This window comes from Marmota monax, unplaced genomic scaffold (genome assembly GCF_021218885.2).
Source record: "Marmota monax isolate L192 unplaced genomic scaffold, Marmota_monax_Labrador192_F-V1.1 WCK01_AAM20220418_F8-fsc00209, whole genome shotgun sequence".
NCBI lineage: Eukaryota > Metazoa > Chordata > Mammalia > Rodentia > Sciuridae > Marmota > Marmota monax.
Window position 1 is genome coordinate 2,147,429 of NW_026694493.1, and position 15,359 is coordinate 2,162,787.

Here is a 15,359-nt window from a genome sequence, read left to right on the forward strand (position 1 = left end):
TAAAAATGAAAACTTAAAATTGACAAGCCAAGAATGTTTATCTTGTTTGTTTGTTCTTAGTAAATATTTTCAAAGTGGGTACCATGTACATAAAATCTTTTTAAAACTATGAATATACAAAAGAGAAAATTCAACTCCTCTGCCACCTCAAACCTACTTCCACCTCACTGAGAAGCCATTTCTAGATGTACCATGCATCTGACTAAAACCTCCAGTGGACAGTGTTAGGATTCAATTCCTGCCAAGTTGCATACTTAATAGCTCCCCAACATGACTTGCAGATTCCCACTGTGACCACCATACTTGTGAAGACTCTACTCAGGGAGGGGGTTCCAGCTTAGCAAGCTCTAACTTTCCTATCTGAAGGCAAGAATTATCTCACCTTTAAAGTCCCTGAATCATTGGCACCTTATATTTGTTATCTGTCTTGTTTTCTGAGCCTGTCTTACATGAATCTCTGTTTTCCAAATACTTGACTTTTTTCTAGTTACCTATTTTGCCTTGGTGTTGCAATTCTGAATGTTCCTAACAGTTTAATAATTCATTCATTTGCTAAATATTTATAGTATCTTCCATGTGCTTAGAGCACTGTGCTAGGCACCTTGGGAGATATTAAAAAGTCAAAAGATCCTGGCAAGGGACTAAGTCCGAGAGGGACTATGAAGCCTGGACACAAATAGCTACGACTCTTGGCACAGTGTGCTAAGTGCTATATCAGAGGTACAAACCAAGTGCTATCAAAGTTCCAAAGGAGGTGAGAGGTTGCAGAAAAACTGGATGTGACTGCAAGAGCCGCCTATAAAAGCCTTATGCAAATGGTGTGCTAGGTTTTTCAAATTCTCAAACACAAGGTATATAAAATAGTAAATTTTTAAAAAAAAGAGGTAGTGGAGAATCAAGAAAAGGATGGGGAAGTATACCTAATGTTTAATAGCAGATAAATGTCCAACATTAGCCAGAGGGGCTAATCAACTTCCAGTGTAAACCAAACGCCAGAAAATTATCCCCATTGTGAACATGATCATTTACCCAGTCAACCAGAAAAATGACACTCACGAAATTGAAACTACATTTGCTGCTTAAATGAGTCTTTTTAGAGATTAGTTTAGACTGAAAATCGCTCATTAAAGAGTTTGTCCATATAATGGACTTCTACTGCACTTCCTATGTTGAGAACCCTTGATTCACTTTCATTCCAACTCCCGGGGCTAGGTTCTATCAAGGGTGGGCAAACTTTTTCTGTAAATGTCCAGTGCTTGCCTACCATGTGGGAGGCACTGGGTTCGGTTCTCAGCACCAATATATAACTAAATAAATTAAATGAAGGTCCATCAACAACTAAAAAACTTTTTATAAAAAATGTCCAGTAGTAAATATTTTAGATTTTGCTGTTTATAAGGACTATGAAGCATGGACACAAATAGTTCTTTTGCAAGTACTCAAACATGCTATTTTAGTACAAAAACAGCCATAAGTAATACACACGTGAATGTGTATTGGCTATATGCCAATAAAACTTTATTTATGAACAATAAAATTTTAATTTCATAAAGTATTCATGCATCACAAAATATTCTTCTTTTACATTTTTTTTGACTATTTAAAAATGTAAAAGCTATTCTGAGGTTTCATGCCTTACAAAGACAGGTGGCTGCATTGGGCCACAGGCCACAGATTGTTAGCTCCTCAGTTATATTGGTTTACAGATGGGGGTCCAAGAGACTAAATGTATTCACAAACCAATTCAGTTACTAGTTTCCATATAAAGAGAAAAAAAATGAATAGGACAAACTGAAATATTTACCCACTGTTTATCCACATTGTTCACAGCATGGAAAAATCATATATTACCTATCAACTTTGATTCCCTGGGTCATAACATGTAAATAACTTTCAAATGCTGCTTAGAAAGATTGGTTCGTGATAAATAAAGTAATTACTGGATTTATATTTACAAAATCATTCTTTCTTCATTTTAATTTGTAATCAATAACAATCTTTAATTCCTTAAAAATTGCCTTGTTTTAAAATTTTCTAATTATTTTTTTTCTGTACTGGGAATTTAAACCAAGGACTTTGTCCATTCCAGGCAAGCTCTCTACCACTAAGCTATGTTCCCAGTCCTTTTTTTAATTTTTATTTTTGAGACAGGATCTTGCTACGTTTCCCAGGCTGGCCTCAAACTTGAGATCCAATCGCCTTAGCCTCCCGTAAATTATAGGCATGCGCCATCACGCCCCGCAAAAATTGCCTATTTTAAAGCACTTGTAGTTCACATGATGAGTCACATGCTGCTAAGTATTATAGGCCCATAACTATTTCAAAAATAGTATGAATAGTTATTGATATAGTTTCATCTCAATGCTCCATGAAATGAACATCCCACCTCTTAATGAGTACCAAGATGAAGGGTTAGAAAAATGTTGCGGAATAAAGCATTGTGAAGCCCAACTCTCATTGGAATGTCACTTATTTGAGTTTTTATAACGATATTGTAATAATTCAAAAAGTCATGAAAAACCATAGTTTTATAGCAAGATTAGAAATACATATCTTTTTCAAAATCTCTAGAATTAGAACTAAAACAAGTATCAAAGGAAAGGGTCTCCGTTGTACTTAGTTTTCAGACAATTTAGCCTATGGAAAAGAAATCAGGCACGCACATCCAAATTTTACAAAATCAAAGAAGATAGAATTAGGGTGAAGTGAGTTCGCCAAGTCTGAGAAGACTCAAACAACAGGAGCCATCCACTGAAGCACAAGAGGAGGTAAGTTTAGAATCCAGGAGAGAAGCGCTTCTCATGTGGGATCCTTGGTTTTTTGTTTGTTTGTTTGTTTGTTCTTGGTGTTTTGGGGAGATATATAGCACTATATTTTACCTATTTATTCCATTAGTAGAGATGGCTTATACAATGTACAGTGGTTCCATTTCAGAAAATAAATTAGATTCATTTCAAAGGATGATACAGAAATAATAACTTTTAAGATGTTTAGATAATATCACAGGGGCATGTCCCTAGTAAAGTGCTAATGGAAGGAATGTTGACATTCTGGGTGGCAGCCCAACATCTGCCACATCCTGTCATCCTTCCAGGGCTCACTATAAGTGCCAGGCAGAATCTGACCCCCTTGATACGGCCTTCTCCCAACCTGTTTTCTGCCCTCCCCTCTGCCCACCCATATACACTCTAGGTTTGTAACCAACTCCTGGGAAGTTCTCAATATGTCACGATATGAGGGGCTCCACATTTATCCTGCTCTCAGCCCAGAATGCCATCTTCATCCATTATATGGGCAGCTCTGACTTTCAAGTTCATGCTTTCACTAATAACTACTCTGAAGGCCCTTTCCCCATGTCCAGAGTGACAGCTTCCTCCTCTATGTGTCAGTTTACCTCGTTCTCACCTGCTTCATTATACCAGTCACCTGAACTTCTGTGTTTAGTGCAAGATCTAGAGATCATCCCCTGAGACATAGGAAAGAATGTCATTACTTTTATTAATGTGCCAGGGCACATTCAAAAAACTCAATAAAATGTATTGAATGAATTAACAGCCACCGAGTCCTCTTGTGACTCTACCCTGTGCCACTAGTCTCCTGGGGCCTTGAGATAAGGATGGTAGGTGATGTTGAGATTTCATTCATTCACTCATTCAACAAACATATAATCAAGCACCCACTCTGTGCCAGGTGCTGTTCCAGGAGCCTGAGATGCATTTGTCAGCCGACTAAACAAAGACCTCTGTGTGCGAGGAGCTCAATTCTCACTGAGGAGACAGACATTAAATAAGTATGACAAACAGGGAAATAACATATTTGTAAAGAGGTGATAGAGTTAAGGGAAAAGAGACATAAGCCAAGCAGGGTCGGGGACTGGGAGTGTGCAAGGTGCAATTAAAATTCTGCGATGGGTAGAGTATGACCCACCCAGTGGAAGAGGAGAAGGATGTTACAGTGGAGCAAAGACTTAGAGGATACTGAATTAGACTTGGGGTGCAGGCATTCCAGGCAGAGGGAACATTAAGTTCAAAGAAAGGCTGAAGCAAGATCAGTGAGGGTGGCTAAAAATGAGGTAGAAGAGATATGGGGAAGGTGGCAGATCAAGGAAGCCTGGAGGTCATTAGGATGACTTTGATTCTTACTCTAAGCAAGAGGAGGAGCCATGGAGGATTTTGAGCAAAGAAGCAATATGACCTCACTTACATTTTAACTTTTTTTTTTTAAGCAGCAAAGAGGTGTTTATTGCGAGCTAGCTCAGTCCTCCACATGCACGCGTAGCAACTGGTGACACTGAGAGGCCTCACTTACATTTTAAAGGATTGATCTGATTATTTGTTAACAAGTGAGTATTGAGGGCTGGGGATATAGCTCAGTTGGTAGAGTGCTTGCCTGGCATGCAAAAGGCCCTGGGTTCAATCCCCAGAACCACATACAAAAAAGAATTGAGTATTAAGTCCAATGGTAAAGGAAGGGAGAGCAGTTTAAGATCCAGATGGAGCTGGGCATGGTATGCACGCTTTTAATCCCAGCGATTTTTGGTGCTCTCAACAAAACACTCCTCAGTTGTGGTGGTGGGTGTCTGTAGTAACAACTTCTCAGAAGTCTGAAGCAGGAGGATCACACGCCAGCCTTGGCAATTTAACAAGACCCTGTCTCCAATTTTTTTTTTTTGAGAGAGAGAGAATTTTTAATATTTATTTTTTAGTTTTCGGTGGACACAACATCTTTGTTTATGTCGTGTTGAAGATCGAACCTGGGCCGCACGCATGCCAGGCGAGCGTGCTACTGCTTGAGCCACATCCCCAGCCCCCTGTCTCCAATTTTTTAAGAAATGAAAATTAAGGGGCTGGAGTTGTGGCTCAGTGGTAAAACGCTTGCCTGGCGTGTGTGAGGCCCTGCATTCCAGCCTCAGCACCACATATAAAAAAACAAATAAATAAATAATCCATTGACAACTTAAAAGAAAAAAATTTTTTTAAAAAAAGGGAAAATTAGAAGGGTTGGAGATGTAGCACTGTAGTAAAGTACCTCTGGATTCAATTCCCAATTTAAAAAAAGAAAAAGTTTACTGCTATAATTTGGATGAATATAACAGTGGCTTTTCCAGCATTGTAGAGATGGAGAGAAATGGTTGATCCTGGTTATATTTTGAAGATAGGTCCCCAAACATTTGCTAGCATAGACAGAGGTGAAAAAGTGGGAAGAAGTAAGCATTAGTTCAAGATCTTTGGCCTAAGCATTTGGAAAAAATGAAAAGCTATGAGCATTCAGCTTTATCCAGGGGCATACTTATGTTCCTATTGTCTGGTAAGCATTAAATGAGGCCCACGGATGGCAGCATGGCTACAGGATGCAGGAGACAGTGAAGCAGAAGAGTGATTTGGGGCTGCAACCGCTCACCACTCCCAGGACTGGCCTCTGAGTCTGGTTCCCTCCTTCCCTCCTCCTTTTAACCCTTGTCTCCAGAAGTATAAGAATTTTCTGGGTTGGCTTACTTGTCTAAGACTGAAGAAAAATATGTGATACATAATTTACTAGAAAACAGTTGAGTGGTAGTAGGATTTTTTAAAAACTCATATAAGATAGCTCCGTTATTAGGGTGATAAGGGGAAGATGCTGCTGGTGGTAGTGGTTATAGCATTTGCCTTTGCTGCAGAGTTCATAAATCATGGAGATATAAAATACAAAAGGAGGGAGCCAATGTCAGGAGAATGGCCTTGGTCGCACCATGTAAGCTGTTGAAACATCTTTTAAAGCTAAAATACTTCTGAGGCTAGCTGCCAAACTGTACCCAAAAAAAGTAAATGCATTCCGCGCAATTGAATGCTTATAATTGGAATATCTCTGGCAATGGAAAACTTCTCTCCTGTGAACTGATGCTGCATTTACATATATTGAGATATGGAGCATATCCATAGTTACATAATTCTCTGTAAAAAATGAACTTCTGTACCCTAGGTCTTAGTTTGTAAAATCTTAGAGAATTACTCTAAATATCTTCAGTTAAACAAAAATTTTGTGTACTGAGGAGTGTAAAAAAAAAATACCGAAAAATTTCTAATGCATTCCTTTATGTATTTATGATCTTTTTTGAGCAATTAAGCATGGTATGTGAACTCTAAAATTGAAGGAGAACTGTACTGGGAAGAGTATTTTACAGTATCACAAAGATTAATTAAGCAATGACCACATATAGAACATTGTATGGGTGGCTCTGAGAACAAGGATATTATAAAATTTAGACTTGAATCTTAGGACTACATGTGTAGCTCAGTGGTAAAGCAGTGTGGAGATGGGGTGAGGTCACATACACGGACTGACTTGAATCTTTTCAAAGAAACATTTTCAAAATTGTGTTTTCATCATTCTTTTTTCCAGTCATGCACAGACTATTTCCACAACTCCTGGCTATCAATAGAAAAATAACTATGTGTAAGTTTATATGTGTATATATACATGTACACACACACACACACACACACATCCACATTCCATCTAGTTTTATATTTTCCTCTCATCCTCTCATGTCTGAGGGTATCTTAGAAACAGAGAGGTTCAAACTTGAGTGTTGGCAGGTTATGCTTTTTAGTTTGCTTCCACACTTTAGGCTGTTCATTTGAGTTGGTCTAACATTGGAAACTTGTGTATAAATGTTTCTGTGAGATTCATAACATTTCAAAGGATGTTCCTACCAAAGAAGAACTCAAACTGTTTCCTTTTTTTGACACATAATAATTGTACATATTGATGGTGTACAGCATGATAATTCAATGCATGTACATAATGTATGATGATTAAATCAAGGTAGTTAGCATTTCTCTCTTCAACATTCATCATTTCTTTGCAGTAGGAAGCATCAATCTATTTCTTAAAAAGCATATGAAATTAGGTACATAGCACAGCATATAATCCCAGCTACTCAGGAGGCCAGGCAGGAAGATTGCAAATTTGAGACCAGTCTGGGCAATTTAGCAAGGTCTTGTCTCAAAATAAAAATAAAATAAAATTAGGCTGGGGTTGTAGCTCAGTAGTGGAACCACTTGGCTAGCATATGTGAGGCCCTGGGTTCAATCCTCAATAGCATGTGTGTGTGTGTGTGTGTGTGTGTGTGTTTGAGTCTCTTAATTCTAAACTGAAAAACTTCAATATGTAGAATGATATCAAATAAAATAAAAAGAGAAGAGAAACTGAAAATAAATAGTTCTTCATTTTGAAACTTAAAACATCAATCTTCTTGGTTACATCCTGTTTCTTAGTTTGGGATGAACCCTAGAGGGGAGATTTGCTTCTGTCAACATGAGGTTCAGGCAGTGAATTCAACAGAAGCAAATCAAGCAAATCTGTCTGTGTAAACAAAAATATCAACATTTCCCTTTTCGGTCCATTCTTCTGTGTCATAAGCAGACACAGCTACTGTCAGGGAAACTACCACAAGTGATCCACATGCCTCCCTTGGTGGAAAATCCACTTAACAACAAGTGAGGTAGATTCCAAAACATCTACCTGAGCATATTATTACAGCCATCATCTCAGTGACAAGTAAGTTTTGGATGGGTTGTGCGAACTCTATCTACTCTGCCCAACTCCCCAACCTCAATGTTAAAAATTATGATCTTGATTCTCTCCCATTTCATACTAAAAACAAACCAAAAAAATCCATTCTTTTATCTTTCAATTTTCATATTTTTAGTGAACTTCAATGTCTTTCTTGTGTGAAGAACTTTAATTCAACAGGAGCCTACCGGGAGCTTTTATTATAAGACCCGATATCTCTGGCTACAAAGAGACTGAATTTAGGAATTTTCTTCTTTTGCATCAGTGCTTGGTTAGAATATGTATTTCCAAATTTTTAGAATTTAAAAAATATGAGTTTTTCACTTCTCCTATCAACCAAACTCCTCTAGAGTTTTCTATTTATCTACCTTGAACAGAAACAAATTTCACTCTGTACTCTGAATACCACCAAAAAAAGCTGGGTGACCATTTTCTCTGTCTTAAACCTGTGTTGCTGAGATATCTACCTAAGTGGTCATCACATTTTTACCCTTAATTAACCTACATTCAAAATCCAATTAAATCTTAATTTAAACGATATGCCTATTTTACTCCTTTAGTTAAAAAACAATGCGATGTCTTCTCAATATCTTCAGGATAAAGTCTGAGTACTTTAACATGACTTATAAGCCTTCATAATTGATCAGACTCCCACCTACTTCTCTAGTCTTACCTCGAGCCATCCTGAACTTTTCTTTGTTCTGTCATACTACACATGACTCCCTGTTTCATCATACCAGCCCTTGAACGAGGCTCATTCCTCTGTTTAGCACAAGATACTATACATTTATTTATTTTCTATTTATTCAACAACCATTGGGGGAGCCTATTTCATACTAGTTACTAGGAAATGTACCAATGATGAAACCAGGCAAAAGCTCATGTGTGAGACAGTGCAAGAAGTTTCAGAGGATTGTTTCAGGCATTGTTTCTGACCCTGTAGAGATTAAGCTCTAGCATGGAAAACAGTCATAAAACATGAGCTGAGACTCACAGCATGGGAAAAATATAAAGTGACGTGGGTGCAAATGTCAGGGTAGTTAAACTTAATGTAGGGGTCAGTGGAGGTTCTCTGAGAAACTACTGGTGAAGCTAAAATCTAAAGGTGAACAGCTGAAGATATAGCTCAGTTGGTAGAGTGCTTGCCTCATAATATAGGCCCCGGCACACACACACACAATTATACAGGATGAAGGTAGTGCCACTTATTGAGATGTAAAATAAGAGAAAATGTTCGGAGAAATAAAGGTGAACAGGTGTTAGCTGAGGTAGCAGGGAGTGGGGAGGAAGTATGGATAGAAGGGATGTTAAATAGAAAACATGAGCATATTAAGAAAAGTCTTTTCTTGCTATAAATATGAGACTGGGAACAGATATCTTCGTTGAACATATTTTGTTGGGGGCCTGTGTTGTCAAGGAAAAAATTGTAAAGTTCCCATTACCCTTTGCTGACAGCTGAATTCAGATGGCTCCTCTCCTCAAGTGTTGGTGAATCTCAATATCATTCTTGCCATTATAGGGGAATAAAGAAAGGGGATCATAGATGAGAGTCTACATATCCTGAACTGGTTCTTTCCTGATTTTTGCTTATAACCTTGACCAAATGACTTATGTCTGTATTTCTGCTCTGCCATGTGTAAAAGGGGATGATAATGTTATCCAGTTTATCTCTTAAGGTAGAAGCAAATGAGATAGTGGTATAAAAGTTTAAAGTATAATACTGTGCTTTAATGTTTTACATACGCATTTCAAGCATATTTAACACTTTATTGATTTCTAACAGCTCTCTATATATCAGTAGCAACTCAAATTCATTTTTCTTACAATTTCTAACTATAGCAACAGCAACAAGTAGAGAGCCCTCTTCATTACCCTTTAAGAGGAGCAGGATTTGATAGTGTGTCTTTTCAATGGATTCAACAGTTCAAAGTAAGTATATTTTGAAACAGAAACATTGGAAAATCCAGTTATTTTGCAAAATCATTAACAAACAGGGTATATTTCTGCTGTGATTAATTCCCCTAATTCTAGTTTTTATGGTCAAACCAATCTATTAGTCCTTTTTTACTCCTGTATTTAAACTTGTTGACTTCCCAGTGGTGAATTTATTGACAAATACAGCAATAAAAATGTTTGGTGTAAGTTCTTAGTTTTTAAGTATGTAGAAGTTACACTTTAATATGGTACAGATTATACTTTAGCATATCTTTCTTTAAAGTTGTAAAAACTAAGAATTTACATTAAAAAATCAACATCTAGGGCTGGGATTGTGGCTCAGCGGTAGAGCGCTCACCTAGCACGGGTGGGACCGGGGTTCGATTCTCAGCTCCTCATAAAAATAAAGGCATTGTGTTGTGTCCATCTACAAAAAAGATTCTCTCTCTCTCTCTCTCTCTCTCTCTCTCTCTCTCTCTCTCCTTTAAAAAAAAAACCATATAAAAAATCAACATCTAGCTTCACATTATCTTCTTATGAAATGAGGCAAACCCTTAAAATATGATAGCAGTAGTTTATAGGTTTACTTTACCCAAAACTGATCCCTGAAAACATTTTAGTTACAGTTGAGTCTGGAGGTGTCAAATATCTCTATCACATTTTTCCTATATAATTCTGTAGTCACAAATAGAAGAAATAATATCAACACCCCTTTCTCTTTCAGAGTAAAAGGAAAGCTCATTCGAAAATGTACGGAGAATTGTACAAAGGCTACTTTACAGAGATGAAGCATGAATCTAGTTCTAAATGCCACTCTTTTGTTTGTATTCTTTCTCTTTTTTCCCTTGGTATATAATTGGATTTTAAAAGATGGGCTCTAATAAAGGTATCTAATTTCAAAGTCCTGTTTGGTCACCTATTTTTAAAAATTTTGTTACAAATTTCAGTCACCTCAAAGAAAGTTTGATAATTTACTTGCATTAAATATTTCTGCGTTTTGAAGTAGAAAATATTTCAAAACATTTCAAAGAAGGAAATAGTTCATGGATAATTTCTTTCTTTAGAGATGGGAAAAAGCTATTAAGGAGATGCATATTTAGGAACCCATGTGGTTGATGGTCAATTTCATTCTAATCTGTTAGTATATGTTTGAAGGAAATAAAGTATTTGTGGGATTAGCAGTCAGTAAACTCGTGAGCATTCCTTCTGCCTTTCATGCAGTACAGAGGCCTCTACAAGAAGGACCAGGAATGTGGGGTTCAAGACAACTCTGTTACCTGTTCTCCATGTGGATTCATGAAAGTCACTTAACTTCTGATATCAGTTTCTCATGGATGGAGATAATGATGCCTTTCTTATAAAGTTCTTATAGGAATAAGTAACATAACAGATGTAAAAAAGCTTTGTTAACCAGAAACTGCTCTACAAAAATGAATTGTGGCTCAGTAGTAGAGCACTTGCCTAGCATGTGTAAAGCCCTGGGTTCAAACCTCAGCACCACATAAAATAAATCAATAATAATAATAATAATAAACATAGTAGCTGTAATAAAGTTAAAAAAGTGAATGTCAAAATTTACTAAGAGTTCAAAGATAAGAGATTTTATCCCATATACTTAAATATCTATTTTGTCTTCTTGTTTTTGCTTTTCACATGTTTGTGAGCTAAATCCTTAATTAGGTAATAATTAAAGTCATAGAAAGCACATCACATCTTTTTTCTGGGTGGCTCTTTGAATTGCCCTTAATTAATGGGCAACTTTGTTGACAGATATTCTTGCCTGGTCCTCCTGCTGATACCAACTAAATAATCACCATAGTCAAAAGTCTCCTTTGGTCTATTCTGTTGCAATCTGCACCTATTTTCACATATTCTAGTTTCAAAGCTCATGGCAGCTCAGCATCTCCCTAACAAAAGCCTTTATCACTGCTATCAAATTCTCTTCAGCTGCAGGACAGAGTCTCTAGTTCTCCCTCTAAATCTCAGTCCCTTTTCTGATCTAAAACAAGCAGAATTAACCACATCCTTAGCTCCGAGAAGAAAGGAGGAGCACCCTCTGGCCCACTAGATTCCTAGAGCCGAGGAAAGCTTACCCTTACCTGATCAAGGGAAAAGCATAAAGATAATCAAAATAAAATGGCTAGAAGAAATATGGACAGAGAGGTAAAGGAGGCTAAGTGGAAGACCAGAATCAAAAGAAAGTGAAAGTAGAGTGTTCCTAGGATACCGATACCCTTTAGAAGACTGGTGAGGATGATCTGATCTACACTGATGCTGGAACAAAAGCTTTTATTTAACAGACAAGTTGGCATTAGTTCCAAATAAAACTCTTTTAAAAGCTGAAGGAATAGCGAGGAAGGGATGGCTACTTCTCTCTCAGGTTCCCTCCTTGGATCACGTAAAAATGCCTACCAGATCTGCCCTCTGCTTCAAAGTAGTCTTATACTCTTTTCATGGGGTTTTTGAAAAGCGGCCCCAGTTCGGCACACCTTTCAGTTTTAGAGGCAAGAGTATTTTTAGCCTAAATCTCCTCGCGGGGTCTTTACAGATACGATCCGGCTTTCATCAAACAGCCCTAAGAAATCTCTCGCAATTCTCAGACTCGGGTGAACACGTGTGCCCGCAGCCAGCTTGTCGCGCCCTGCGTTTCAGCACCGCCGCCTCTGGAGAGCGCCTTACGCAAGGGCCGGGTGAGGGCCGCCCACCAGGTCCCATCCATTTCCAGTGCACTCACTCTTGCTTACTCCTTATTTCCGTGAGTCCCTGGAAAAAGCACACCCAACTTCTAACTTCTCCTCAATTTCAAGTTCGCGTCCCTCCCTTAGGATCTAAAAGCGCACACCCTGCCCCTTTGGGTCCTACTGGAGCAGCAGCTAAGCCGCGTGGTTTCCCCACCGGTGGCGAGAGGTCTCCAACAGGCATCGATCGATCACCTTTCCCCTGTCTCTGCGGGACCTTAAACCAGCAGCCAGAAGCCCCGGCTCGCTCTCTCCCTCTCCACGCCCCAAAGCCTCTAAGAAACAAACGCGCGATGGTGCGCCCCCATCTCACCACTCACGCGCACATACGTACACACACACACACACATTCATACATACACTCGCACGCCGCGAGCCTTTCGCGTGCCATCGCTGCCTTGGGCAGAGCCTCGGCCAACTTGGGCCCGGATCTGTCAACACCAACTCGCAGACGGCCTCCCGCAGAGGCCGCCCCGCCCCCTCCCCTTCCTAGGCATCGGGTACACGTAGTCAAATCTTCGCAGGCCAGCAACACCTCCACCCTGCGCCCCATTCAGTATCCGCCTCGCGCTAGCAATACCCGGTCCACAATCCCCAAACATTCGCCTCTGGGCCGCCCCACCATTCAGACCCTATATTAATCTCATCATTCAGACCCTATCTTAATCTCGTCATTCAGACCCTATATTAATCTCATCATTCAGACCCTATATTAATCTCCTTGAAGCCCCAGTCCCTGTCGCTGGTGTCATGTGCGAGTGTGCTTGTGTCCATATTTAACTCCTTCGAGCTTTCTGCCCATCCTAAACAAACAGCACGTTATCTCCAACCCTCTCATCCCTTCTCCGCGCCCCATCCTCTGTCCCCATTCGGATCTTCGCCCGCCAAGAAGTCAAACCACCGCACCGCGGCACTCCAATTCTCCAACCTAGAACCCCCGCCCGACCCCAAAAGACACTCACCTCCAGCCCCTCCCCTCCCCCACCCTCTAGCCCCCTGCGAGGCGGTCTGGCCCCGAGCAAGCGAAGTCTGGGAAATGCAGTCTACGTCCCCTCCTTGGAGCCAGGAATAGGTGACTGACCTAGCACTAGCCAGATCAGCCGGCGCACCCCTCTGGAGCGGCACACGCCTTGCAGTTCAGCCGCCCAGGAAAACACAGGTGCCGGCGAAAGGAGGAGAGCGGAAGCCGCCTCCGGGGTAGGCGGGAGGACTCACCGAACATCTGAATGTGCCCTTTGGTGATGGGATTGAAGCTGCCGCAGGCCAGCAAGATAACGTGGGTCTTGGTGGTTTCGGTCATGGTGCGGCTGGGTCCCTCTCCCTGGTCTAGGGGTTGGTTGCCTCTCTTTTTGTGTCTCGATCTGTCTGCAGAGGGAGAAAGGAAGGCGAGGCTCCGGCGGTGGATGCTGTGGACTCCAAGGAGCCGCTCCAGACGCAAACCGCGTCACTCCCAGCCTCCCCTTAACGCTTGCAGCTCCGGCGAGATGCGAGTCTGCTTTTGTATTGCTCTCCGCTGTCTATCCTCAGTTCTTCTCTTTCTTTTCCAGCCTCTTTCGTATCTCTGGTTCTGATGCCCCTCCCTACCCTTTCTTTCCTCCTCACCCCACTTAACTCCATCACTGTGTTCCTTAGAGTTTATCTACAAGGAAGGCTTGCTACTCAAGCCCAGAACCATGGATACTTAAAGCATGGTGTGAGCTCTATATTTAATGATTATGAACTAGCGAATTGGCTCCATGTCTTTACCTAGTGTTTATCAAGAAATAGGGAGGAACATGAACCTCTTCCCCTGCTACATCAGCCCGTTTTGTGCAGGTTGCCACAACCCCATCAGTTTGAGAGAATATGTAGAGTTGCTATATCTGTATTAGAAAACTATTAGGATCCTACATATGATATTGAGACAAAGATTTACCATTCAATGAATGTTTCTTGAGAGCTCACTGTGTATTATGTGCTATTTTGAATCCTGATGATAAAGCAAAGCCCACTTCCTTACTGAGTTTATATTATACTGGAAGAAGAGAGACAAACAGAGAAAGACAATATTAAATGGCTAGTGTGCAATACACTGTAAGGGAATGCAATTCACTCTGACAAAACAGAGTGGATAAGAAGGAAAAATCAGGTAGTCTGAGAAGGCCTTTCTGGGGAAATAACATTTAAGGTGAGATCATTTAGACAAGTAATAGTAGCTAGTACAAATATTCAGGGACAGGGAAAGGTGTCCTGTGCTTATAGAAATGAAAGAAGTTCCTCTGGCTAGAATGTATGGGCATGGGGGAAAGCGGTAGAGACTGTGTTGGTGATGGGTGTGGTGGCCCACATCTGTAATCCCAGTGACTGAGGCAGGAGGATCCGAGTTTGGAAGCCAATCTCAGCAATTTAGCAAGGCTGTAAGCAACCTAGTGAGACCCCGTCTCAAAATAGAAAGGAAAAAAGGCTGGGGGGCTTGGATGTAGCTCAGTGGCAAAGCCTCTACCTTGTGTTCGCAAAGCTCTGGTTTCAACCCCCTGTTCCAAAAAAAATGGGCTGGGGATATGGCTCAGTGGTTAAGCATGGGGGTTCAATCCCTGGTACCAAATAAAAAGTATTGGTGAGCAGGGCAAAATTAAATAGGGCTTGTCAGCTAGGATAATGGGTCAGAAGTTTTTCTGAGTGGAATAACCTATAGTAGAAAAACAAAAGGAAGTTGCTGAAGCTTTTAATCATGGGAGCAATATATAATTTCCATTTTTATAAGAGTACTCTAGCCATTGTATGGGGAAAAGGTACAAATGGGAAGATGAGGAAGGCATTTAAGAAACCCTGCTTGTGGCCTACGCAAGTGGAGTTGCCCTGGACAAGGGTTTCTAGAGAGTTTACTGGTTTTGCAGATGGGTAGGATATGGAGGAAAAGGGAAGGAGAGAAATCTAGAAAAATGTAGAAAAATCTAGAAATCTGAGTAAAAAAAAAAATGTGTGGACTGAGATTCAGAAAAATGGGAGAAGGAAAAGTTTGAGGGATGACCAAATGTTCTATTCTTACACAATAGAACCAGTAATCTGAGATTCACAGGTACAGATATTTGTCTTTTTAGGATTTGACAGTCTTGGGTAAATTTCTACCCAAGAGCGAGTTGTTCACTGTTT

At 40.1% G+C, this 15,359-nt stretch overlaps 1 protein-coding gene and 1 non-coding gene across 2 annotated transcripts in view; one reads left to right on the plus strand and one right to left on the minus strand.

Annotated features, from left to right (window-relative positions):
• Window positions 1-13,671, minus strand: part of Nmnat2 (nicotinamide nucleotide adenylyltransferase 2) — a 141,387-nt gene extending 127,716 nt beyond the window's left edge. The window contains exon 1 of the mRNA XM_046419558.2: window positions 13,443-13,671. Within this exon, the coding sequence (XP_046275514.1) occupies window positions 13,443-13,527 (85 nt within the window). The 5' untranslated portion in view covers window positions 13,528-13,671. The remainder of the gene's footprint in view (window positions 1-13,442) is intronic.
• Trnaa-ggc (transfer RNA alanine (anticodon GGC)) lies at window positions 4,358-4,431 on the plus strand. The gene has a single exon. It is a non-coding gene; the product is annotated as a tRNA-Ala (tRNA).
• Window positions 13,672-15,359: the final 1,688 nt, after the last annotated feature.